We start from the raw sequence: 27,419 nt of genomic DNA, 5'->3' as shown, positions 1-27,419 counted from the left end.
CTATTTTCCCTTTCAACACCTAAAAATATTTCAATTGGCATGCATTAAGCATCTAGACCATGATATTTGATGGAGTGTATTTGTCCTATTATGAACAGGGGGCAGCAGTAGTAACGTCACTGGACCAGTAATCCAGAGTAATACTCTGGGGACCTGGGTTAATGATGACCATGAAACCATTGTCGATTATCGTAAAAACCCATCTGGTCCACTAATGTCCTTTAGGGAAGGAAAGCTGTCGTCCTTACCTGGTCTGACCTACAAGTGACTAGATCCACAGCAGTGTGGCTGACTCTTTAATGCCCTCAGGGATGGGCAATACATGCTAGCTCAGCCAGTGACGTCCCCATCTCATGAACAAGTTTAAAAAAAAAAAAAAAAAAAACATCCTGGGGGCGACCATTGACTGGAAATGGAACTGGATCGGCCATATAAATACGGTGGCTACAAGAGCAGGTTAGAGTTTATAAATCCTCCGGCAAATAACTCGCCTCCTGACTCCCCGAACCTGCCCACAGTCTACAAGGCACAAGTCAGGATTGTGATGGAATACTCTCACTTGCCTGGGTGAGTGCAGCTTCAATAACACTTGCCACCATCCAGCATAAAGCAGCTCGCTTGATTGGCATCCATCTACAGACATTTACTCCCTCCACCACTTATGCACAGTGACAGCCATCTGCACGATGCACTGCAGGAACTCACCAAGGTTCCTTAGATAGCACCTTCCAAACCCATGACAGCTACCATCTAGAAGGGCAAGGGCAGCTGACACATGGGAGCACCACCACTTGGAAGCTCCCATTCAAGCCACTCACCAGCCTGACTTTATTCCTTTACTGTCGCTGGGTCAAAATCCTGGAATTCCAGCATTCTGGGATGTCCCTCTGGACTGCTACAGTTTGAAAAGGCAGCTTACTAACACTTTCTCAGGGGCAATTAGGGATGGGCAATAAATGCTGGCCTAGCCAGCGATGCCCACATCCCATGAATGATTTTTAAAAAATGAAATGGGAGTTGCCTGGAGCTGACAAGAGGTGCGATACCAGGCATTGCATCATTTAAGGGTTTATTTTGTATTTTCACCACAAACCAGGTGCGTCATTCTCCGACCCGGCGGGGGGTCGGAGAATGGCCGTTGGCTGCCGTGAATCCCGCCCCCGCCGAAGTCTCCGGTACCGGAGATTGGGCGGGGGCGGGAATCGGGCTGCGCCGGTTGGCGGGACCCCCCGCTCAATTCTCCGGCCCAAATGGGCCGAAGTCCCGCCCAGAAATTGCCTGTCCCGCCGGAGTAAATCAAAGCTGGTATTTACCGGCGGGACAAGGCGGCGTGGGCGGGCTCCGGGGTCCTGGGGGGGGCGCGGGGCGATCTGACCCCGGGGGGTGCCCCCACGGTGACCTGGCCCGCGATCGGGGCCCACCGATCCGCGGGTAGGCCTGTGCCGTGGGGGCACTCTTTCCCTTCCGCCTCCGCCACGGTCTCCACCATGGAGGAGGCGGAAGAGACTCTCCCCACTGCGCATGCGCGGGAAACTGTCGGCGGCCGCTGACGCTCCCGCGCATGCGCCGCATTTCCGCGCCAGCTGGCGGGGCACCAAACGCCATTTCCGCCAGCTGGCGGGGCTGAACTCCCTCCGGCGCCGGCCTAGCCCCTCAATGTTGGGGCTCGGCCCCCAAAGATGCGGAGCATTCCGCACCTTTGGGCCGGCGCGATGCCCGTCTGATTGGCGCCGTTTTTGCCGCCAGTCAGCGGACATCGCGCCGTTGGGGGAGAATTTTGCCCCTGATGCCTGAAAATGAACTCTGAAGTGTCTCTTCTAAATATCCACTCAACAAATGATTGGTGTTTAAGAATCATGCTGTATCCGAACTTCCATTGGAAATCTTCATTTTATTTGTAGATCTTTTGCAACTATAAGTTTCTATCTGGAGCTGTAGAGTATAAAATATTGAATAAGGAAGGAGGCAGTACATTTATTGAACCCAGAAGTTGTGGGAGAAATAATTTGGGATTTAATTCGCTGTTACGTTAATGGTTCTGTTTGGTTATTTTTAAAGACTATGATAATTACAATAATCCTTTGGATGTGAGCTGGTGCTTTCAAAAGAAGAGGAAAGAAAGGGAGAAAATGTTATGTTGGGATTGAGGGGAGTCTTAGTTGGCACTAATTGATCTGTTTTGCTAACTGTCCTATTTCTTTCCTGTTCCACAGTGAGGTGTTGTTGTTGCTACTCGGAGACACTGACCCACCTACTCTTTTGGAGACCAGCAGGTAGCTTCTTTGGAATAGTTGTCTGTTGCTGTACCATGTAATGTTCTGTGCGCTGGGGCTATGAAGATCACATATTACTTCATTACTTTCTAGCCAGAACATTTAATAAATTAGCTAGCTCTACATGTAAGGAAAACCTAAAATCATAACATTTTATTATGGCAGCAATATTCTGTTAGGTAGGGAATTCTAAGATTTTGACCCAAAAATGTGGATCCAAATCAAGATGGTGAGTGACTTGTATGAGACGTTGGAGCCAATGTTATTCCCATGCGTTGCTGCATTTGTTCCTGTTTTAACGTCATGGAGGTGGAAGGAAATCTGATATAAAACCAGAAATATGCAGCAAATCAGTCAGTGTATCCAAATGTATTTAATGTTTTAGATGCGGCATTTAATCAAAAGTGGTAGATATGCAGCGGCCCAATGAACGTGTGAATCAATTTTTTTTCTTTCGTATACTGACTGATCTGTTTATTTTCTGTTACTTTTAGAATTTATCTCTAGTCTTTTTATATGTGTATTGTGTTGTCTGACTTTGATATGAACCAATTGACAGTATGCATTGGGTGCATTAGCTGATCCTGACTGGCAACATATTACTGGTCATGGAGATAATTGCCAATTGCCACAGTAGGTTTGATCCTGATTATGGACATGATTCCTTTGTTGCAAATAATTGGCATTATTTATTAGTATGGGCTGACATGCTTTCATTAAAATGTAAAAGCTCCTGATGTGTGCCGACTTGGAACTGTGAGCAGTAACTAAAGTAGAATTAAATATCATCCTTCTACACCAGGATTGTATATGGAGAGAATAATTTAAACTGTCAAATGAAATACTGGTATCTACAGGTCTACTGCTATTGGTGATGAGTTGAGGCCACTGGATTGATAACAGTCACAATATTATGATATGTTTGTACCACTTATGGCTTCTCAGTAATGGTAATTATTATGGTTAATCTCTGGCAGGTTAATACTGAGCTGCCTATCTCAACCAGATGTGTCCAACATCTGGATTGACCAAATACACAAGCAATGCTCTGTTCGGGAGAATGTATGCTTCATAATGCAGAGCTCCACAAATGGTAAGTGACGGTTAGTTTTCATGCAAATGAGCTAGCCAAAATCCACTCGAATGGCAACATCTGTGTCATTATTTGCCTTATTTTTTTTGTTTTCTCAGTTTTTATCTGCAATGGACAATGTGTGCCTGTGTCTGAGGTTTTGTGGGTGGTGGTTGGTTGGACGATTGAGGTTGGAGGTGCACAGCATGTGCATGCATGTGAAATTGAGGAGTGTAGACTTGGCATTTTTTGACAAGCCTGAAGTGTTAATGTGATCTGTGGGAGCTACTCAGTCACGGCTCAGTGGTACCACTCTCACTGTTGAGTCAGAGGATTGTAGGCTCAAGCCAGAGGTTTCAGCACAGAATCTAAGCTGAAACTTCAGTGCAGTAGCGCAGGGAATTAATCAAGGCCATGTCTGCCTTCTCAGGTGATCATAAAAGATTCTACATCACTATTTTGAAAAAGAACAGGTGAGCTCTCCCCAGTATCCTGACCAATATTTATCCCTCAACCTACACCCAAAAAAATGGGTTAACTGGTTATTTTCACATCAATGATTGTGGAATCTAGCTGTGCGCAGATTGGCTGCTGTATTTCCTACATTACAACAGTGATAATACTTCATTGTTTGTAAAACACTTTGGGATGACCTGAGGCTTTGAAAGGCAGTATATAAATACAGAAATATATAAATATAAATCCTTCTGTCTTTCTTTCTGGGCGGTGGTGTTATCAGTATACAATTTTTGTTGTATACTACCCAAACCTGAGTGCTGCAATCTTACCTGTCGTGTTTGCTGACTACGTCTGAGTGGCGTTACAAGGTATCAATCTGGACAGCACTGTTTTTTGAGGGTGCCGGTAATTTGTCTTTTCTCTGATTAAGCTGACTTGTTGGGGAAGATTGGAGAGATGGTTGATAAACTTTTCGACTTGGACAAGGAACTAATGCTAAAGTGGGTCAGTGACTTGAAAGAGCTGCCTGATGCATCGACTACAGAACAGGAGAAAATGGCTGAGACTGCTGTGGTCCCCTGCTTATTGGAAGCAGCCAGACAACTCAGGTAGGTTTGAGAAAAGGGATGTGACCCCAGTATCCAGGGTTCCAGAGTAGTTTAGTATAGTGAATGTAAACCTCGTGACATTTTCGTCCTGTTTTAACTTTCTCCATCCTAATGATTGAAGATTTATCTGGGGTTTGAGTTTAAAGGGTGGGGACTTTTGTCGCTTGGATCTCAGTAAAGGATGTATGAAATTTTCATACAGGTCCAGATGACCGATGTAAAAAAATACTATTAAAATCTTGGAACCTTTTTGCAGTTTTCTCACTGAATGGATTGGCAGCAGTTCCTTCAGCAGTCACTAAACTATCACAAATATCTGCTGTTTCACTTTTTTGCCATGACCTAGAGACTGTTATTTCAGCTAAACTGCAACTTCTGTAGAATGCCAGCTATGTTTCCAAACTACCCCAATAACAGAAAATATTACACTCCAAGCCAGGATTAAACAACCAATTGAATTGATTTATGAAATCAAATGGAAATTGAAATATGTATGAAAATTAAATTAATAGTAGAATGCACGGCAGCTAAAATTGATAAAAGCAGATCTCTCTCCAGGGTTGGATGAGTGTTTTGTTGAACAATGGCATTTCACATCTGAATTGATCTCATGCAGCTTGGCTTGAAGTGTGGAAGTCTCCTATCTGCTAACTGTTTGGGTTTTAGGAAAGCATGGCTCACAACTATACTGAATTGACAATGTTGCCGAGAGACCACATGGTGGTCAGTTTAGAAAATGGTAAAATGTCACCTTGGTGAAGTTGGGAGTTTGATGCTGAGGCATGGTGTTGGAGCTACATCGAACCTGCACTATAACTTGACCTTGGAGTGCTTGATGCTAATGATGAACGCCGCAGATGGAGTGCATTCATTTTCCAGCACCAAAACCAATTATCTTGATGGACACAAAAATTAATGCAAAGAAAGCCAAAAGCTGCACGCAGTAGGAGAACCTGCTGACACTGAATTGAAACACCACTCACCTTGGCCAGTGCTGTTTGGAGAGTTCTGAGGTGTCAGATCATAATAACTGAGGTTCTTGTTTGTCTGATCTTGAAATGTGAGTGTTATTGGCAGAGTCAGCATTTAGTGCTCATTCCTAATTGCCCTTGAGAAGGTGGCGGTGAGCCGCCGCCTTGAACAACTGCAGTCCATGTGGCGTAGGTATACCCATGATGCTGTTAGAGAGGGGTTCCAGGTTTTGGTCCCAGCGACGATGAAGGAAGGACAATGTAATTCCAAGTTTTTTAAAAATTTAGAGTACAACATTTTCTTTTTTCCCAATTAAGGGGCAATTTAGCATGGCCAATCCACCTAACCTGCATATCTTTGGGTTGTGGGGATGAAACCCACGCAGACACTGGGAGAATGTGCACACGGACAGTGACCCAGGGCCGGGATTTGAACCCGGGTCTTCAGCGCCTCAGTCCCAGTGCTAACCACTGTGCCACGTGCTGCCCCCATGTAATTCCAAGTTAAGTTGTTAGTGACTTGGCTCCTTTCAGGTGATGGTGTTCCCAGATTGGCGGATCTATGAAATGTATGGTTGCATGCATGTAAAACTGGGATGAAGTGTGGACACGTGATTTAGGCACTAAACGTCCAAGTGTTCCTGGCACCTAACCTATCCAGTTACTGAGGACTGTAGTTTCTGTTGTATGCATAGTATGCTGTTTGATGTGTTTTGGTCTCATTGCTGTTTGCTGTTGTTTAGGTCAGACAATATTGATGGCTTAGAGGTTTACATGCACATACTACAGCTGCTCACTACAGCAAACGAAGGGATCCAAGCAATAGGTAACTTATTCTTCACAGTCTTATCTACAGTTCTTCCATATTCCGTGTTATTAACATTTATTAATAGTGAAATTCACTTTGTTCAAATTTCTTTTCAATACTAAAATAGTGTGGATGCTTTCTGTTCCTAATCCTTGTGTCATGACTTAATTATGCAAGTATGTCACACTGAGCCGAAATCATTCAACAAATCAGAACTTTGACCACAAAAATTGAGGAAAATCCACTCATTATTTTTAAAATGCAGAAAATAAGCAAATTGAATTATTAAAAATTTTCTTTCAGAATTATTTTAGCTGCATTTAGGTTCTTGCAGCAGTCAATGGTGACCGGTCATTCTCTTGAGTGTTGATTGTGTAAATGTGATTGAATGGTTCTATCTATCCTTCTTGTGTCAGTGGAAACCTTGTTTTCAAATGTTTTTGATATGTTTGTTGTTTGTGCTTCTCTCTGACTGCAGTAAGGTTCACTATGACTGATTACAGTAGCAGAAAGCCATCCAAAGCAAGAGTTCCTGGGATCCAGCTATTTTTCGTTTGAAGCTATGGCAGTCCCATTAGACTAGAGGGTGCCAGTTGAAATCTAGAATAGTCAGAGGTTTACAGCATGAAAACAGGCCCTTCAGCCGAACCTGTCCATGCTGCCCAGTTTTTACCACTGAGCTAATCCCAATTGCTCGCATTTGGCCCATATCCCTCTATATCCATCTTTCCCAAATAACTGACTAAATGGGAAATAACTACCTTTGGGAAAAGATGTTGACTATCTACCTTATCTATGCCCCTCATTATTTTATAGACCTCTTCACCATTAAGCCTCCTACACTCCAGGGAAAAAAGTCCCAGTCTATCCAGCCTCTCCTTATAACTCAAACCCTTGAACCACGGTAGCATCCTAGTAAATCTTTTCTGCACTCTTTCTTGTTTAATAATATCCTTTCTATAATAAGGAGACCAGAACTGAACACAGTATTCCAAGTGTGGCCTTACTAATGTCTTGTACAACTTCAGCAAGACGTCCCAACTCCTGTATTCAATGTTCTGACCAATGAAACCAAGCATGCCGAATGCCTTCTTCACCACCCTGTCCACCTGTGACTCCACTTTTAAGGAGCTATGAACATTGTACCCCTCGATCTCTTTGTTCTATAACTCTCTCCAACACCCTACCATTAACTGAGTAGGACCTGCCCCGATTTGATCTACCAAAATCCATCACCTCACATTTATCTAAATTAAACTCCATCTGCCATTCATCGGTCCACTGGCCCAATTGATCAAGGTTCCGTTGCAATCCTACATAACCTTCACTGTTGGTGTCAACTGCAATCTTTGTGTCATCTGCAAATTTATTAACCATGCCTCCTAAATGCCAAGATTATGTGCAAAAATTGGATTATTTTAATCCCAATTGCTGCTTTGCAGGATTAATGAGAGTAGTGGACCATGATGTGAATGGAAGGGGAGTGAGGGGGGAAATGCCTTACAAATTAGATCAAAATGAGCAGCAGTATGAAACGTGTTTTATTCTTGTTACCTAGAGGTTCTGAGTGAACTCTCAAATTGGCCTGAAGTCTGTCTCTCCCCATGTAGTTAATGGAACAACACTGGGATAATTCCCATCACCAGTAACACGGAGAAGTCTAACTTGATTGTGACGGAAGACAGAAAATGTTTCTTTTTGTTTTAAAGTATGTCGAAAAGGGATAATTGTCAGTGTAGTTTTCATTTTATAATGGAGGGATACTTGTTCAAAAAGTACTGTTGAGACTTTCCTTGCTTTTTAACTGTGCATCAGACAGCGTTTCATTTGCTAACTGCTTTCTAATGAATCTTCTTATAGTGAAAACGCCAGATAAGGGAGAGGCAACTTGGACTCTTCTGAATGACATTGTTTGCACTGATCTTTGCCAAGATGATGACCCAGCAATCATTGTAGAGGAGCAGGCAAGCGTGCTGTCCTCTACACTGGCTGTCCTTTCAGCGATGTTTGCTTCAAACATGGAAGAGAATTACATCAAGATAGAGCAAAGTGAGTGAGTTCAGCATATACTGAAAAAGATGGTGGGAGAACAAGGTATAATAAATTTAACCATGACATCTTGTGGGTGATGATGAGATTCTTTACGGAGATGATCAAACCAAGTCAAATTTTAAATAATTGCAATCTTGAACGATAGTTATAAGAACAGAATATTATTACCTAGTTCCCTTGAGTCGCGTTGACTGATAATCTCTGTTCTGTAGCTCTAATCTACTACTGACCTTGGACAATCACTTGTACCTATATTGATCTTGGAATTGGTAAACACTCAACCTCTGCACATTTAACCTCAATGAGAAGGAGCAACTTATCACCAAGCTTCATTACATTATTATACAGAAGCGATTTACTGGAATGTTACCAACGATAAGGACTTGTGTTATTCTCCTTAGAACAGGGAAGGTGGAGTAATCCATAGAGCCCCTACAGTGCAGAAGGAGGACATTTGGTCCTTTAAGTCTACACTGACCCTCTGAAATAGCACTCTACCTCGGCTCACTCCCTCGCCCAATCCCCATAACCCCATGCATTGATCATGTCCAATCCACCTAACCTGCACATCTTTGGACATGAAGGGGAAATCTAGCATGGCCAATCCCCCTAAACTACACTTCTTTGAACTATGAGAGGAAACCGGAGCACCTGGGGGAAACCCACACAGACACCGGGAGAATGTGCAAACTCCATACACAGTCACCCAAGGCTGGAATTGAACCTGGGTGCCTGACTGTGGGGCAGCAGTGCTAACTAACCACTGTGCCACTGATTTAACAAAAGTGTTAAATTATGAATGATTTTCATAGAGTAAATAATGTAAAGAAAAGGTTTGCAGGGTGATTGGGAAAGAGCAGGAGAGTGGAACTAATTGAATAGCTCTTTCAAATCGTAGCATAGCTATGCTGGCCGTCTTCTGTGCTGTATGGTTCCATCAATTCCTCTAAATAAACCCACCTCTTTGACCAAGGGTTTGGTGATCACTCCTTATGGCCCCTTTGACTCTGTGTCAATTTTCTTTTGATTACATCTCTAAGGAATGGGGAAACTAAACACCTCAAACAATTTTGGTTGATCAGGGAGAGCCAGCATGAATTTGTGAAAGGAAGGTCATGCCTGACTAATCTTCTTGAATTTTTTGAAGAGGTGACTAAGGTAGTGGACAGGGTAATGTCTATGGATGTTATTTATGTGGACTTCCAGAAGGCATTTGAGAAACTTCCACATGAGAGACTGTTAATTATAGTTGAAACCCATGGAGTTGAGGCAAATTATTGACATGGTTAGGAAATTGGTTGAGTGGCAGGTGACAGAGAGTGGGGATAATAAGTAATTACTCTAATTGGCAGGTGGTGACTAGTAGTGTACCACAGGGATCTGTGTTGGGGCCTCAATTATTTACATTATTCATTAATGATTTGGGTGATCGCATAGAAAATAATATATCCAAATTTGCAGATGATGCAAAGTTAGCTGGCATTGAAGACTGCCTAGATGATAGCATAAAATTGCAAGGAGATATTGACAGACAAGGTGAATGGGCAAAATTGTGGCAGATGGAATTCAATGTTAGCAAGTGTGAGGTTATCCATTTTGGACCAAAAAAGGATGGAGCAGAGTACTTTCTAAATGGAAAGAGGTTAGGCACAGTGGATATCCAAAGAGACTTGTGTGTTCAGGAGCTTAGATCCTTAAAATGCCAGAAACAAGTGCAGAAAATAATCAAAACGACAAGTGGCATGCTAGCCTTTATATCTAGAGGATTGGAGTATAAAGACACTGGTTATGCTGCAGCTGTACAAAACCCTGGTTAGACCCCACTTGGAGTACTGTGAGCAATTCTGGGCACCACACCTTTTGGAAGGATATTTTGGCCTCAGCCGGAGTGCAATGTCAGTTTACAAAAATGATACCTGGTCTGCAGGGGATAAGTTATGAGGAGAAATTACTCAAATTAGACCAGTTAGTTTCCGCTTAAATTTAGACGGTTACGAGTGATCTGATCGAAGTATTCAAGATATTAAGAGGGAAAGACAAGTAGATAAATATAATCTATTTTCATTCGTTGGAGATTCTAAAATTAGGGGGCATAGTCTAAAAATTAGGACCAGACCATTCAGGAGAGATGTTAGGAAGAACTTCTTCACTCAGAGTGGTAGAGGTTTGGAACTCTCTCTCCCACAAACAGCAATTGAAGCTAGAACAGTTGTTAATTGAGATAGATAGATTTCTGTTAAGCAAAGATATTGAGGGATATGGGCCAAAGGTTGGTATATGGAGTGAAGCCACAGATCACCCATTATCTCATTGAATGGTGGGACAGGCTCAAGGGGCTGAATGGCCTGCTCCAGTTCCTATGTTCCTGAGATGCTTTGGAATATTATTCTAAGTTAAAGACCCTTGTGAGTTATTGTTGATGTAATTTATTCTCCACTGATCTCAAACTGGCTGAAGCAAAGTCCACAGAAAGGACTGAATAGCAATTGTGACTATTTGCTATTAATCTCTCCAGTCGATCTCCTGCTTAACATTTGTACCACTTATCCAAGTTTGACCACTTTTTGAAGTGTGTGCTTGTATTGGCACCACAGTCTGAAGTGTCTGCTTTGCTAAGTTTGGTTGGTTTTGTTGTAACATTCTTCAGCAGTATTTATTATGTTTGGTCCAGATCTTCCTTTGCTCAGTACACTGCTACGAGTTTTGCTCTATGCAGAGGAAAGTCAGAAGAAACCATCGGAGGTAATCAGAAGACCCAGTGTGGACAAATCGTCTGTCCCATCTCCAAGATCTGGTGCCCAGAAGGGGAAACGGCGGGAAGGAGACTTTCACCTGAAAATTCTCCTGGGCATCTGTTCTGAATTTCTCTCTGAAATCTTCATGGACATCTCAAAGGTATGGTTGTTTATTGGAAATATCAGAAGATTAACAGTGCAGTGCATTAATTGTATTTTAATTGTTTACAGATGATGGCCTTTATTGGGAATTAATTTGTGCCTCTGTAAATAGAGACTCTGATTGTTGGGGGTTAGAAGCTACGTCCTTATAATCTGTCAATTAAAAACTTATTAAAAATGTATAAAGATTGGCTCCAGTTCTATCGTTCACTAACTGGCTTAATGGAATATAGCATACTGGAGGAGGAGGTGACAATGAAAGGGGAAAAAGAGTGGACTGAGTGAGAGCCCTACTGGGAGTGGAGTAAATTAATGGAGGGTGTGGAAGGTGAGGTTGCATGTAAGAATGGAAAAGGGATCATGGGGCTATGGATGTAGGGATCAGTGAGTGAAATCTTGCACTAGATTATCTCTTGAAACTTTTTGCATGTTGAATCTGTTGCTCATAAACCAACTAATAGTGACAGTGTGATCGACAGCTCCCAAGTTCATGTAATTGTTCAGGTTTTGGGCTGGCACAATCACATTGCACTCTGTTAATTATGATTCTCTCTATTGTGCTTAAAGGAGGTTGTGTCAAACAGTTTTAAAGAAGGGGTCTTGAGCCAGGCGATGTGTACCTGTGCCTTTCAGCACCTTCTCCCTCTGTACCACACTGCGGTGAGTATTTTCAAATAACTATTCTCTTCAGTGATGAGAGATTTCTGCCATTTGGCAGAATTCCAACTTTTGGATCATGGAATTCCTCGCTATTCATTCCTTGCAGAGGAATATTTGAAATATATTGGGCGCAATTCTCCCATCGGGAGTCTAAGTGCCGACGCCGGAGTGAAAACAGGAGTGTTTCACTCCGGCGCCGGAGCCCGCTCCCAGCCCCCTAGCCTCCCACCCCCGGGGGGCTAGAAGCGACGTCGCGTCATTTACGCGCGCCGGGCCTTAGCGCCGCGTAAAAGCGGTGCCACGTAAATGATGCGGCCGGCGCCGCGTAAATGATGTAATCCGCGCAAATGACGTCATCCGCGCATGCTATGTTTCTGATCCTGCCCACCCCTTCCACATCCAGAAGCAGCAGTCGCTCCAGCAGGGAATACTTTGGTAGCTTGGGAAGTCCCTTACCTGCAAGTATCTCAACTCACTGGGCAGCACGGTGGTGCAGTGGTTAGCACTGCTGCCTCATGGCACCGAGGTCCCAGCTTCGATCCCGGCTCTGGGTCACTGTTCGTGTGGAGTTTGCACACTCCCCCCGTGTTTGCGTGGGTTTCGCCCCCACAACCCAAAGATGTGCAGGGTAGGTGGATTAGCCATGCTAAATTACCCCTTAATTGGAAAAAGTTAATTGGGTACTTGAAATTTATAAGAAAAAGTGTCTAAACTCACTTCCTCTCGGGAGCTCTACCCTCTCCCTTAGTTCCTCTGTACTGGCAAACCTCTCTTCCAGGTCCAGCCCCACCTCTCTCCACTTCCTATGCATACCGTCTGTCCCCCGCGGCTTGAACCATGGTTCTCGTACAGCGGCGTTAACACCGACATCCCCTCTATCCAAAAGTGCCTCCTCAACTGGTTCCAGACCTTCACTGTGGACTGCACCACTGGGCTCTCCGTATATTTCTGTGGTGCTAGTGGCAATGCTGCTGTCACCATAGCCCTCCAGCTGGGCCCACGACAGGATTCTTCCTCCATCCTAACCCATTCTGCCATCTCTCCTTCCCACCACCACCTCACCTTCTCCATGTTCACCGCACAATAATAATGTGGCAGGTTCGGCAACGCCATCTATCTCTGCCTCTGTAACAGGGTCTTCTTGACCCGTGGTACCTTCTCTGTCCACACGAACTCTGAGATAATCGTGTCCAGCTTTGTGAAAAAGGCCTTTGGTACAAAAATTGGATGCATCTGGAATATGAATAGAAACCTTGGTAGGACATTCATCTTCACCACTTGGGCCCTCCGTGCCAGAGTCAGAAGATGCTGCGTGTCCCACCTCTTCAGGTCCTTCCTTACCTCCTCCACCAGCTTTGTTAAATTCCATTAATGCAGCGTCGCCCACTCTCCCGTTACCTGAATCCCCAAATATCGAAACCTATCTCTGGCTACTTTAAATGGTAACCCCCCCCAGGTTGTCTCTCTGACCTAGCTCGTTCACCGGGAACACTTCACTTTTCCCTACGTTCAACTTGTATCCTGAAGGAGTCACTAGCAATGACCCTGAAGGGATCGGCAGAGTGACAAGGGATTATGAGGGAGAGTAGGGAGCATTGGGTGTCGTGATATGAGGACAACCTGTTTTGTACGTGTCGGACCCGCTGGAGAGCATGGGGCGGATTATGGCTAGTGAGAACTAGCTATCCCTGCAATGTTCCCCTGTGTAACCCAAAGTTTTGTGAGCCCATATCGTTAGTCCGTACACTTACCACCAGTGTCACATATAACAGGCCCACCCACGCCACAAACGTCCCAAACCTGAACCTTCCCAGGTCCTTGAACAGGTACTGCCATTCCACCCGGTCAAATGCCTTCTCCGCATCCATGGACACCACTACCTCCGATACTCGACCTCTAGATGGAGTCATGATCACATTTAACAGCCTCCTTATATTACTAGAGAGCTGCCTGCCCTTTACGAAGCCTGTCTGGCCCACCCCGACCACCCCCGGGACACAACCTTCCATCCTCCCCGCCACCAGTTTAGCCAGCACTTTTAAATCTGTGTTTAACAACGATATGGGCCTGTACAACCCACATTCTAACTGGTCCGTCTCCTCCTTTGGTATCAATGTGATCGTTCTCTGCGTCATCGTCTCCGGCAGCTCCCCCTTCTCCAATGCCTCACTGAACGCCCCCAACAGATGCGGTGCCAGTTCCGCTGCAAACTCCTTATAAAATTCAGCCGGGTGCCCATCGGGCCCTGTGGCCTTTCCCGACTTCAGACCTCTTATACTGTCCAATATCTCTCAGCCCAATATGCTCCTCTAGTGCCTGCCTCTTCTCTTCCTCCAACTGCGTAAACTCCCAACCCATCCAAAAACCGCCCCATGTTCCCTACTTCACCCCCGGGTCCACCCTATACAGCCCTTTATAGCATTCCCTAAATGTCTCATTTATTCTCCCCGGCTCTGTCACCACCTTCCTTGTCTCTGTCCGTAAACTCAATATTTCCCTGGTCATTGATGTGCCAGCACTCGGCTTGCCTCTCGCCGTACTCGTACTGCACCCCCCTTGCCCTGTACAGCTGGCTCACTGCCCTCCCCGTCGTCAACCTATCAAATTGCTCCTGCAATGTTTTCCTTCTCGCCAATCCCTCCGTGGTGGGCGCCTTCGAATACGCCCCATCTATTTCAACCATCTCGTTCATACTCCTGCCTCCGTTTCCTATCCTCGTGCCTTGAACAGGATAATCTCCCTTCTGACCACTGCCTTTGTGCCTCCCCAGTCTGGTTCATCTCTACATAGTCTTTGATCACCGACTGCATCTTATCACAGAACCCTCTGTCTGCCAACCACCCGGAATTGAGCCTCCATCCCAGCCTCTGCTCCTGTCCTGATCTAAGCCGAATCTACAGCCAGTGGGGTGAATGGTCCCAAATTGCTATCTCCGCATACACTGCCCCCTCCACCCCTACCAACACCTCCCAGCTCACCACAAAAAAATTAATTCTGGACCCTGTAAACGTGTAAGATAAACCCTTCCCCCTGGGTTCTTCATGCACCACGGGTCCACCACACCCCTCTTTTCCTTGAACCCTTCCAGCTCCTTTGCCATTCATATCCTTCCCATTGACCCGGGGCTCGACCTATCTGCCCTCGGCTCTGGGGCACAATTGAAATCTCCTCCCATAATCAACTGGTGTGCGGCCAAGTCTGGATCGCTGCCAGCAACCCCCCCATAAACCCTACATCATCCCAATTTGGTGCATACACATTCACCAACACCACCGGCGTCCCCTTCAATACCCTGCTCACCATCACATATCTCCCATGGGTCCCTCACTTCCTTCACACTCACAAACCCCATCTTTTTGCTCATCAAGATAGCCCCTCCCCCCTGAGACTTTGAGTCAAAACCTGAATGGAATACCTGACCCACCCATCCCTTTCTCAGCCTAACCTGGTCCTTCGTGCTGAGGTGCGTCTCCTGCAGAAAAACCACCTCCGCCTTCAAACTCCTGAGGTGTGCGAAAATCCAAGATCTTTTCACTGGTCCATTGTGCCCTTGCACGTTCCATGTTATAAGCCTTACCAGGGGCTTACGCCTCCATTCCCCTCGACCGTCTGTCATCCTCCCCTTTTGGCTCTGCCCCTTCTAATTTATTCCTGTATTGGGCCCATCCAAGATGGCCCCCTTCTCTCCCCTGACCACGCTTCCCAAACCCTGCCATGTCGCATCTCCCTCCCTTCCCCTCACCTCTTTTCCCCCCCCCCAATCCTCCCCGGCCATCCCGCGCGGCCATCTCCCCCTACCACTCTCCATTCACCAGCAATACCTGCCAATGTGGTAACCCCTGCCCAAAGGCTCCTCCTACTGACCCCCCCCCCCCCCACATCTCCCTCATCTCTTTGTTCTGTGCAGAAGGATCCTCGCGGACCTCCCTCTCCCCCACCTAAACAAAGACACATCTCGGACCACAGGTCACCTCCCCCAAAGACAAACACAGTAGTAAAACACTGCCACAGGGATAGGGATGGGGGGAGAGAATGGCCATCCCCTTACAAACATTTCACCCATGCTACTCATTGTCTACTGAACAGAAAATAGAAAAGTCCTCCACCTGAGAGGAAAAGAAAAACAAAATCCTCCCTCCAATCTCCACTCTACCCGTATCTTCCATTACTCCAACGTGCCAGCACCTCTGTCTCCCAATAAAGTTCAGTTCTCCTCCAGTTTGTGCTCCTTCATAAAGTCAATGGCAGCTTCTGGGTCTCAAAATAATATCCCGGCCCTCATAAGTCACCCAGAGTTTCACCGGCTAGAGTACCCCAAATCTGATCCACTGTCGTTACAGCACCGACTTTGGGGCAGCACGGTAGCATTGTGGGTAGTATAATTGCTTCACAGCTCCAGGGTCCCAGGTTCTATTCCGGCTTGGGTCACTGTCTGTGCGGAGTCTGCACATCCTCCCCGTGTGTGCGTGGGTTTCCTCCGGGTGCTTCGGTTTCCTCCCACAGTCCAAAGATGTGCAGGTTAGGTGGATTGGCCATAATAAATTGTCCTTAGTGTCCAAAATTGCCCTTAGTGTTGGGTGGGGTTACTGTGTTATGGGGATAGGGTGGAGGTGTTGACATTGGATAGGGTGCTCTTTCCAAGAGCCGGTGCAGACTCGATGGGCCGAATGGCCTTCTGCACTGTAAATTCTATGATAATCTATGACTTGGCCCTGTTGAAGCCAGCACGCCATTTTGCCAGTTCAGCTCCAATGTCCTGGTATATTTGTACCTTGTTCCCCTCCCATTTGCAGTTCCGCTTCTTCCTGGCCCACTGCAGGATCTTCCCTTTTTCCACAAACTTGTGGAGTCTTACGATCACCGCCCATGGCGGCTCCCTAGCTCTTGGCTTTTGCCTCAGAGACCTGTGAGCTCGGTCCACCTCAGGGGCCTTGTCCAGCACCCCCTCCGCCAACAGCTCCGCCAGCATCCTCGAGACGTACCTCGTGGCACTCGTGCCTTCCACTCCTTCAGGCAGGTTGACAATACGCAGCTCGGCCTTCTCGACCTGTTCTCTTGCTCTTGCACTCAGCGTCTTGCAAAGGTCTCCTAAGAACCCCACCTCTGCCTCCAATGCCACCACCCGATTGCAGTGGTCCGACATCACCCTCTCAATCTCTCAAATCTGGGACTCCTGTACCTCCAAACACTTTTTGACCCTTTCCATCAAGCCCTTCAGGGGTGCCACAGCCCCTTCGATGGCCTTCGATCTGCCTTCCTTTGCTGACTACTCTTCCCTGATGAAAGCCATCAACTGTTCCACCTGGGGCCTTCCAACGTGCACTGACCCTTCCCCCTCCGCCAACTTTCCAATAGCTGCTGCGTCACAGGTCTCTTCCAACTCCTTGGCAAGGTCTTTCACCTTCTGTCACGTTTGGTAACCAGCAGACATGGCCACACCCAGGGGGGAAGTTCTCCGCCAACCTTCAGCTACACTTTTCCACCAAATTTACTCCCGTTTTCAGGTAAAAAGAGCTAATTTCTATGACTTAAAGCAGGATCTGCCTGCGTGCGACCACTTACACCATGGGGCAGCATGGTAGCACAGTGATTATCACAGTTGCTTCACAGCTCCAGGGTCCCTGGTTCGATTCCCGGCTTGGGTCACTGTCTGTGCGGAGTCTGCACGTCCTCCCCGTGTCTGCGTGGGTTTCCTCCGGGTGCTCCGTTTTCCTCCAAAGATGAGCAGGTTAGGTGTGATTGGCCATGATAAATTGCCCTTAGTGTCCAAAAGGGTTAGGTGGGGTGATGGGGAAAGAGTGTAGGTGTGGGCTTAAGTGGGGTGCTCTTTCCGAGAGCCGGTACAGACTAGATGGGCCGAATGGCCTCCTTTGGCACCGTAAATTCTATGATTCTATGGACACCACCGGAAGTCATCCTTCGTGGGATAATAAGCTGTGATGTAAATAGGCTGAAAAAAGATATAGGCTGGTTAAGAGATTGAGCATCAAGGTGACGTATAATGTGGGGAAGTTTGAAGTTATTCACTTTGATGGGAAGGATTGTTAAGAAACTCAAATACTTCTTTTGAAATTTGGAGGTTGGGCACTGTGTTCATGCATTGGCTGGGAAGCTATAAGGTAGAGAATGAGATAGCTATTGTAAATTGTTTTATTTTTCTGAACTTGTATAGTAAAGTCTATTTTTGTTTGTTTAAAACCTGTGGTATTGAATTCTTACAGTCCAGGAGGAAGCCATTCGATCCGTCAAGTTTGCAACGACCTTCTGAAAGAGCACCCTACCTAGGCCTACTTCCCCCACACTATCCCCGTAACCTAACCTGTACATCCCTGGACACAGAGGGGCAATTTAGCATGTCCAATCCACCTAACCTGCACATCTTTGAATCTTGTGGCTTTATTCACTGAGGAAGTGCCTTGACTCTCAAAGTTTATCCATCTTAAACAAAACTTTATTGGTCCCTAATCAATTTCCCCATGGGAGAGATCATGGGGTCTGACCAACCATCATAACAATTGAAAAGCAGAATATTATTTTAATGGAGAAAGACAGCTAGAATTACCTAATTTTGTAGCTGAGCATTCATCTGCCAAAGGGAAAAGCAAACCAGTCAGTTAACAGTGTTTGTAAAACTTTGATGCAGATTTATGAATACGCTTCCATGGTCATGTTCTTGAATTAGAATTTATATTACGTGTGCTCACTGCATTAAATGCTGAACTGTTCTGATAATTACCCTATCCAGGGAGAGAACACCAGATATGATCATCTCCCAGGGCGCAGAAAAGGCCTAGACAGAGTCAAGTTGAAATGCCTCATAGAGGTACTGGAGCAGTTTGGGCTTGGATCAGGATTCACTGCCTGGGTGAAACTCCTGTACAACGCTCGCATGGCGAGGGTGCAGACTAATACCAGCTCTAAATACTTACAGATGCACAAAGCAAGGATGCCTGCTTTCCCCGCTGAAGCTCACCCTGGCAATTGAACCACTGGCAATCGCCCTCAGAACGGCAAAAGGCTGGAGAGATATCCAGAGAGGGGGCAGAAAACATTGAATCTCACCCTATGCAGATGATCATCTCCTCTGCATCTTGGGCTCTCAAGCTAATGGAAGGGATCATGAACTCTTGAAGGAGTTTGGAGCCTCCTCAAGCTACAAACTCAGCAAAAGTGAAATCTTCCCAGTGAACCCGCAAACAAGAGGGACAGAGCTGGATGGATTACAGTTCAAACAAGCCCACAACAAATTCCACTACCTGGGGAACCAAATTTCCTGTGACTGGACCCAGATCTACAAGTGGAACCTGACGAGTCTGTTGGAGAAGTAAAAAAGGACTTGCAGAGGTGGGGGAGGAACAGGCGAGCCACAAAATGCAAAGTGGAAGGGAGGGAGGGCGGAGAAAGGGAGCGAGAGGAGGAGGGGTGACAAAAAACCCACAGTGGGGGACCACGGGACACAGGCGGCATAGCTGTGGAGGGCAAGAGGGAGAAACTGAAAACCCCAGCATGCTAGGTGACACACCAGGGTTACATTCGGGCGCCCAACCAGGGTGGAACGGCCAGATAGTGTCCGCAGCCACAAGAGGGAGGGGCACATGTAAATAGTCATAAGGTTCCTGATTTGAATATGTGTATTTTCTCTTTCTGTTTTGTGTGTCACTGTTCGTTTCTCTGAGGGAGCTCTGTAAATTTGTGAGCATTACCCTTTCAGTGATTGCTGGACTATGTATCATAAAAATATGAAAATCATTTAAAATATTAAAAATCCTGAACTGTTTAAATGCTGAGATCACTTTGGTGGTTTTACACAAAAAAAATAGGTCCATACTCATGAAAGTATAGAAGGGAAAGCTAATGTTTCTACCCACTTCATGTCTAATAATTCACCCATTTGAAGTGGCCTTAGATGCATTTACTTACAATACAGATTGTAAAAAGTACTATCATTACATGATTCCTTGTTACAAAACGATTTCAGGCCTTTTTGTCTTTGGTCGTTCTCATCCCAGTCTCTTCATCTGAAGGTTCCAGCAAACCTTTACTCTTTTAGACTAAATTTGATTAAAAGTCCTTGTTTCATCACAAGATCACAGGTTGATCATGTGAAAGAGGAAAAAAAGTTGAAGTTTCAGCTTTGACTTTTCATCAGGAGTGATCAGACTTAAATTCAAACAGAAAATAGTGCAATCAGATCATAGGCTCATCAGGATCTGAAAGAAGATGGGCTTAGATTGAGCTTTTTTGTCAATGTGACGTATTAACATATTTTAGACGTTCCCAGATCTGCTTTGTATTCTCTTGCATTTCTCTAAAATTGTAGTGGGTTGTTGTAGGAAAAAGTGAAAGCAAGTGTTGATGGTGTGAGGGCCGTCCATGTGTTTAGCGCAGCCTGCTAGTTTGTTTGAAAGTGCTGGAATGTTTTTATTTGCTTGTTGATTTTCTGCACTTGCCCCATCTCACGTGAAGCTGTTAATTTTTTGCTGGATCTTGGTTCTATGGATATTAATTAACTAACTTTTGGTACATCAACACAGAGCCTTTCACATGAATGTTGATAGGCCATTTATTCTTGGAGGGCAGTATAGGAAATCCATTGCCTCATTCTGTCCACGTATCCACACTTTCCAGTGCAGATCAGTGATTAGAAGCAGAGTATTGCTGAAGTTATTCCTGCTCACCAATGTCCCATCAGTGTCTCATCCGAGATTGGGAGGTGGAGAAAACTTTTTCAAAGATCTGACACTGGCTAACATTTTTGGGGCAAAGTAGAGTCAACTTTATTCCGTGTCCAGTTGTGCCAAAGCTGATCTGAGTGATCTTGATGGAACAGTGTAGAGGCAGCTTTCCTCTGTATCTAGCCCAAGTATACATAAAGGAGCATTATGGGGTAAGCTTTAATCTGTGTTTAGTTGAACCCTGCCTGGGAGTACTTATTTTTCACATTTTTTCTGATGTGTAAAATGTTTCACTTCCCAGTACTAACATCCTTCAATTTCATGGGCATAACCATTTGAGCTAATAAAGATTTAATAAAATGATTGTATGCATTTCATCCAGTTCTCCGTCCTCTTTGCTGACCGATACATTTAATGTCTTCTAGGTAGAAAGGTTCCACGCCATCGTAACAGAAGTACAACCGGACACGGCGAAACAATTATTACTGGGATTCCCCAATCTCAGATCCTGACTGGGAGCTGTTGCCACCACTGAAGGGGAAAATATGCTTTGTGGGGTCAGTTGGCCAAGAGAATCCTTAACTGTCTAAGTACAAGTATCTCTGACAAACATTGCTTGGCAACTGCAGCCTTGTCAATTACAGAGGTACCACATCTACACACAGCTGCATTTGGATAGAATTATAACCACTCCAGTCATTCCAATGCAGATTCTGAGCATCACAGGATTGTATATGAATTAAGATCTTTAAGCAAAATATCTGAGATTTCTTCCTCTTGCTGTCTCTTGTAAAGGAGGCTAGCGGGTGCGAAATTCCAAGACTGAGTGAAGTTACTAACAGAGCTCTGCTACATCTAGCCTATTAAGAAAGACATTTCAGAAGGAGCTTCATCTTGTTCCTCTATCTATTTGATTCTGAAGGCATTTCATGGTTTTGAGGCTCGGAGTAGCTGCCGCCTGTACCTTCCATCTATGTGCAACCTCCTGAAGCCATGATGTGGTGTTGAGCTATAAATATGCACTGTCAGCACTAGCTGTTGATTAGTTAACCTATGCTGATGAACATAACACTGTGCACAGAGAGTTTACTTTTCAATAAATGTTTGTTTATTGTTTTAACCAGTGGTTACTGTATATTTAGCAGTCTTATAAAAAACATTTTAACTGGCTGAAGCCTCTCAGGGAGATGTTTCCACCAATTTTAGTGTTTAACTAGCTTTCCATGGCAGAGGAATGGCAGCATTTTTGTGACATCACATTTTCAAAAACATTTTTATTTGTATATTAGATAAAAGAACCACTTAGCAACTAGAAGGTTCCAGTATCCATCCCGGGTGATTTGAGTTTGCTGATCTCGGCTAGGGAAACAGTTGGGCTGCTGCAATTGACGCGCACCTCTTGGTAAGGAAGCCGAAATTTAAGTTAATGCTCCTCTGCATGGCTTTCTAATCACCCCTGCGATAAAATATATTTGAATATCTGGTAAGAACAGGATTGAGTTTAGCAATGATGACATCTGCAACTAAATACATCTGGGGCTGGTTTAGCACAGTGGGCTAAATAGTTGGCTTGCAATGCAGAACAAGGACAGCAGCATTCCCGTACCGGCCTCCCCGAACAGGCGCCAGAATGTGGCGACTAGGGACTTTTCACAGTAACTTCATTGAAGCCTACTTGTGACAATAAGCGATTATTATTATTAAATAGTCTGTTTACAGTCATTTGTGAAAAATGGCCACTTGTTAAGGAGCAAGAAGGTAACTAGAAACCTTGAACTGTACCACAACAATAGTGCTTTCAGTATAGAAATGGGAAGGTTATAACGTGTACACATAGTATAATAATCTGTACTTGCAGATTATCATAATGCAACCAAGTGAACAGAAGATATGTCAACACAAGCAAACTCATTGGTTTTAGCAGAAAGGAGACCCAAGATTCACTCTAACTTCCTATTGATGTGCTCATTTCCAACTTCAGAGGTTTTACTGCATCAGTGTGACATTTTTCTATTTCAGAAAATTGGTACGGTAGGTTTGGTGTCAAGAAAGACATTTCAGAAGGAGCTTCATCTTGTTCCTCTATCTATTTGATTCTGAAGGCATTTCATGCTGTCACAACTTTAAACCTTTTGTAGAAATTAAATTGGTGGGTAAGAGCTCGTGGATGAGCATTTCTTAAAAAAAAAAAATTATTTCTGCAGTTACCTCCTGTTAGCTTTTGCCATCATACATTTCAATGCCCGCATTTATGATGAAAAGTGTCTATGTAAACTTGTACTATAATTACAACAAATTGACAGTACAGAAACAGGCCCTTTGGCCCAAATGGTGCATATCAGTGACCCTCCTTCCACTCTACTTCATCTCACCCGATCAGCATATTTCTTTATCCCGATATACTGTTTAGTTTTTAATGTTCTTCTGCAATTCGCCTTAACCACTACATATAGTAGCAATTTCCACATCCTCATAACTTACTAAAGATATTCTCCCTCTAGTGGCGACTGTGTTGAGATTATAATTGTAGTGTCAAGGAAATATAAAAAAATACGAGTGACCTGCTTGAGATTTTAAGGCATACGTGCACAATGTCAAAGTATAGCGTGAGGAATTTGATGTGATGTGCAAAGTTCATGCCAGACACAAGGCAGTGTGAAATGGAACAGGAAATACCTGTGATGAATTAGAAAAGAGGTCTTATGAAGACCTAATAAGTAAAAGAACTACTTTGTGTAGAAGTAAATTGTACAACAGATCTCCGGTTTGCTCCCTGCTGTGCTGACTTAACGGATATTGACTGGAGTGGCATTTGGGTAAATGGCCTCAACATCCTTGCGTTCGGGCAAAGGAACAGGCGGGAGGGATTCAGATTTCTGGATAACTGGGGCTCTTTCTGGGGAAGGTGGGACCTCTACAGACAGGATGGGCTACATCTGAACCTGCGGGGCACAAATATCCTGGGGGGGAGATTTGTTAGTGCTCTTTGGGGGGGTTTAAACTAATGCAGCAGGGGCATGGGAACCTGGATTGTAGTTTTAGGGTAAGGGAGAATGAGAGTATAGAGGTCAGGAGCTCAGATTTGACGTCTCAGGAGGGGGCCAGTGTTCAGGTAGGTGGTTTGAAGTGTGTCTACTTCAATGCCAGGAGTATACGAAATAAGGTAGGGGAACTGGCAGCATGGGTTGATACCTGGGACTTCGATGTTGTGGCCATTTCGGAGACATGGATGGAGCAGGGACAGGAATGGATGTTGCAGGTTCCGGGGTTTAGGTGTTTTAGTAAGCTCAGAGAAGGAGGCAAAAGAGGAGGAGGTGTGGCGCTGCTAGTCAAGAGCAGTATTACGGTGGCGGAGAGGATGCCAGATGGGGACTCATCTTCCGAGGTAGTATGGGCTGAGGTTAGAAACATGAAAGGAGAGGTCACACTGTTGGGAGTCTTCTATAGGCCTCCAAATAGTTCTAGGGATGTAGAGGAAAGGATGGCGAGGATGATCCTGGATAAGAGCGAAAGTAACAGGGTAGTTATTATGGGAGACTTTAACTTTCCAAATATTGACTGGAAAAGATATAGTTCGAGTACATTAGATGGGTCGTTTTTTGTACAGTGTGTGCAGGAGGGTTTCCTGACACAGTTTGTTGACAGGCCAACAAGAGGCGAGGCCACATTGGATTTGGTTTTGGGTAATGAACCAGGCCAGGTGTTGGATTTGGAGGTAGGTGAGCACTTTGGGGACAGTGACCACAATTCGGTGACGTTTACATTAGGGATGGAAAGGGATAAGTATACACCGCAGGGCAAGAGTTACAGCTGGGGGAAGGGAAATTATGATGCCATTAGACGTGACTTGGGGGGGATAAGGTGGAGAAGTAGGCTGCAAGTGTTGGACACACTGGATAAGTGGAGCTTGTTCAAGGATCAGCTACTGCGTGTTCTTGATAAGTATGTACCGGTCAGGCAGGGAGGAAGGTGCCGAGCGAGGGAACCGTGGTTTACCAAAGAAGTGGAATCTCTTGTTAAGAGGAAGAAGGAGGCCTATGTGAAGATGAGGTGTGAAGTTTCAGTTAGGGCGATGGATAGTTACAAGGTAGCGAGGAAGGATCTAAAGAGAGAGCTAAGACGAGCAAGGAGGGGACATGAGAAGTATTTGGCAGGAAGGATCAAGGAAAACCCAAAAGCTTTCTATAGGTATGTCAGGAATAAGCGAATGACTAGGGAAAGAGTAGGACCAGTCAAGGACAGGGATGGGAAGTTGTGTGTAGAGTCTGAAGAGATAGGCGAGATACTAAATGAATATTTTTCGTCAGTATTCACTCAGGAAAAAGATAATGTTGTGGAGGAGAATGCTGAGCTCCAGGTAAATAGATTAGATGGCATTGAGGTACGTAGGGAAGAGGTGTTGGCAATTCTGGACAGGCTGAAAATAGATAGGTCCCCAGGACCTGATGGGATTTATCCTAGGATTCTCTGGGAGGCCAGGGAAGAGATTGCTGGACCATTGGCTTTGATTTTTATGTCATCATTGGCTACAGGAATAGTGCCAGAGGACTGGAGGATAGCAAATGTGGTCCCTTTGTTCAAAAAGGGGAGCAGAGACAATCCCGGCAACTATAGACCGGTGAGCCTCACGTCTGTAGTGGGTAAAGTCTTGGAGGGGATTATAAGAGACAAGATTTATAATCATCTAGATAGGAATAATATGATCAGGGATAGTCAGCATGGCTTTGTGAAGGGTAGGTCATGCCTCACAAACCTTATCGAGTTCTTTGAGAAGGTGACTGAACAGGTAGATGAGGGTAGAGCAGTTGATGTGGTGTATATGGATTTCAGCAAAGCGTTTGATAAGGTTCCCCACGGTAGGCTATTGCAGAAAATACGGAGGCTGGGGATTGAGGGTGATTTAGAGATGTGGATCAGAAATTGGCTAGCTGAAAGAAGACAGAGGGTGGTGGTTGATGGGAAATGTTCAGAATGGAGTTCAGTCACAAGTGGAGTACCACAAGGATCTGTTCTGGGGCCGTTGCTGTTTGTCATTTTTATCAATGACCTAGAGGAAGGCGCAGAAGGGTGGGTGAGTAAATTTGCAGACGATACTAAAGTCGGTGGTGTTGTCGATAGTGTGGAAGAAAGCAGGTTACAGCGGGATATAGATAAGCTGCAGAGCTGGGCTGAGAGGTGGCAAATGGAGTTTAATGTAGAGAAGTGTGAGGTGATTCACTTTGGAAGGAATAACAGGAATGTGGAATATTTGGCTAATGGAAAAGTTCTTGAAAGTGTGGATGAGCAGAGGGATCTAGGTGTCCATGTACATAGATCCCTGAAAGTTGCCACCCAGGTTGATAGGGTGGTGAAGAAGGCCTATGGAGTGTTGGCCTTTATTGGTAGAGGGATCGAGTTCCGGAGTCAGGAGGTCATGTTGCAGCTGTACAGAACTCTGGTACGGCCGCATTTGGAGTATTGCGTACAGTTCTGGTCACCGCATTATAGGAAGGACGTGGAGGCTTTGGAGCGGGTGCAGAGGAGATTTACCAGGATGTTGCCTGGTATGGAGGGAAAATCTTATGAGGAAAGGCTGATGGACTCGAGGTTGTTTTTGTTGGAGAGAAGAAGGTTAAGAGGAGACTTAATAGAGGCATACAAAATGATTAGGGGGTTGGATAGGGTGGACAGTGAGAGCCTTCTCCCGCGGATGGAAATGGCTGGCACGAGGGGACATAACTTTAAACTGAGGGGTAATAGATATAGGACAGAGGTCAGAGGTAGATTCTTTACGCAAAGAGTAGTGAGGCCGTGGAATGCCCTACCTGCTACAGTAGTGAACTCGCCAACATTGAGGGCATTTAAAAGTTTATTGGATAAATATATGGATGATAATGGTATAGTGTAGGTTAGATGGCTTTTGTTTTGGTGCAACATCGTGGGCCGAAGGGCCTGTACTGCGCTGTATTGTTCTATGTTCTATGTAACTCTAGGTAGAGATCCTATTCCTGATAAGTGACTCATACTGTGAAGTGTGAGAAAATAATTGAGCTAGTCTCACAGTCAAATGGTGTGCTAGCACTCACTGTGCATAAGTATAGAGTAATTACTTGAGCAAGGTAGCAAAGGACTGCCAACATATGGTGGATTTGCATCTCGGCAAGAGTTCTCTCCTTTTAGAAAAGAATGGAAGACAAGTGGATGAAAATGTCTTCAGTGCTGCAAAACTATGTTGGAAGTTGCTGCCTTTAGAGGGCAGTATGAGCACAGGGGTTAGAGAGGTGACCCACATAACCATGTCTTTCAATATTTTTGTCTTTAAATGTTCTACCAAGAAATTCTGTTTTTCTAAAGTAGGTACTGATTTGTGGACTGCATTTCTTCAAACGATTGTAGTCTTTGCCATGAATTGAGCAGTGCTTTCATTGCAGCCACCATGCTGCAATGAAGAAAAGCATTGAGAGCAAGTGAGGCTTCATCGACTCAGCAGGACTCTGAAATAGGATTTTTGTATCAGCGCAATATCATGGTCTCTTACAATACTACATGCCTTTCGGTAGGGACATTAAAATGAGGCCCTGTCTGCCCCCTCGGGCAGTTGTTAAAGATCCCATGGCACTATTTGTAAAGGGTGCCCTGTCCAATATTTATCCCTCCGTATCGGTATCACAAAGCAACAGATTATCTGGTCATTATAACATTGCTGTTTGTGGAGCTTGTGGTGCACAAATCTTCTGCCGTGTTTCCTACAACAACACTTCAAATAAAAAGCACTTAATTGGCTGTAAAGTGTTTGTGAAACCCAATGTATAAATGAAAGTCTTTTTACAGAAGGAGGTCTTTTGGCACATTGTGTTATGCTGGATCTTTGAAAGCACTATCCATTAGTCCCACTAAATCCCCAAATATCTGTTTACGGAAATAAATTCAGATACTTTTGGAAGCTGCAGTGGAGTCTGCTTCTT

At 44.9% G+C, this 27,419-nt stretch overlaps 1 protein-coding gene across 5 annotated transcripts in view; it reads left to right on the top strand.

Annotated features, from left to right (window-relative positions):
* Positions 1–21,595, top strand: part of saal1 (serum amyloid A-like 1) — a 35,640-nt gene extending 14,045 nt beyond the window's left edge. For 3 of the 5 annotated variants that reach the window (XM_072518981.1, XM_072518979.1, XM_072518980.1), the window contains exons 6-13: positions 2,214–2,273; positions 3,251–3,366; positions 4,235–4,412; positions 6,127–6,209; positions 8,052–8,240; positions 10,915–11,138; positions 11,708–11,800; positions 20,901–21,595. In XM_072518981.1, the coding sequence (XP_072375082.1) occupies positions 2,214–2,273; positions 3,251–3,366; positions 4,235–4,412; positions 6,127–6,209; positions 8,052–8,240; positions 10,915–11,138; positions 11,708–11,800; positions 20,901–20,987 (1,030 nt within the window). In that variant the 3' untranslated portion in view covers positions 20,988–21,595. The remainder of the gene's footprint in view (positions 1–2,213; positions 2,274–3,250; positions 3,367–4,234; positions 4,413–6,126; positions 6,210–8,051; positions 8,241–10,914; positions 11,139–11,707; positions 11,801–20,900) is intronic. The other 2 variants (XM_072518977.1, XM_072518978.1) reach the window with 2 other exon arrangements.
* Positions 21,596–27,419: the final 5,824 nt, after the last annotated feature.

The sequence above is a fragment of the Scyliorhinus torazame genome, chromosome 10 (assembly GCF_047496885.1).
Source record: "Scyliorhinus torazame isolate Kashiwa2021f chromosome 10, sScyTor2.1, whole genome shotgun sequence".
Classification (NCBI taxonomy): Eukaryota; Metazoa; Chordata; class Chondrichthyes; order Carcharhiniformes; family Scyliorhinidae; genus Scyliorhinus; species Scyliorhinus torazame.
The sequence above is the reverse complement of the archived record's forward strand: the minus strand, read 5'-3'. Positions and strand labels throughout refer to the sequence as shown.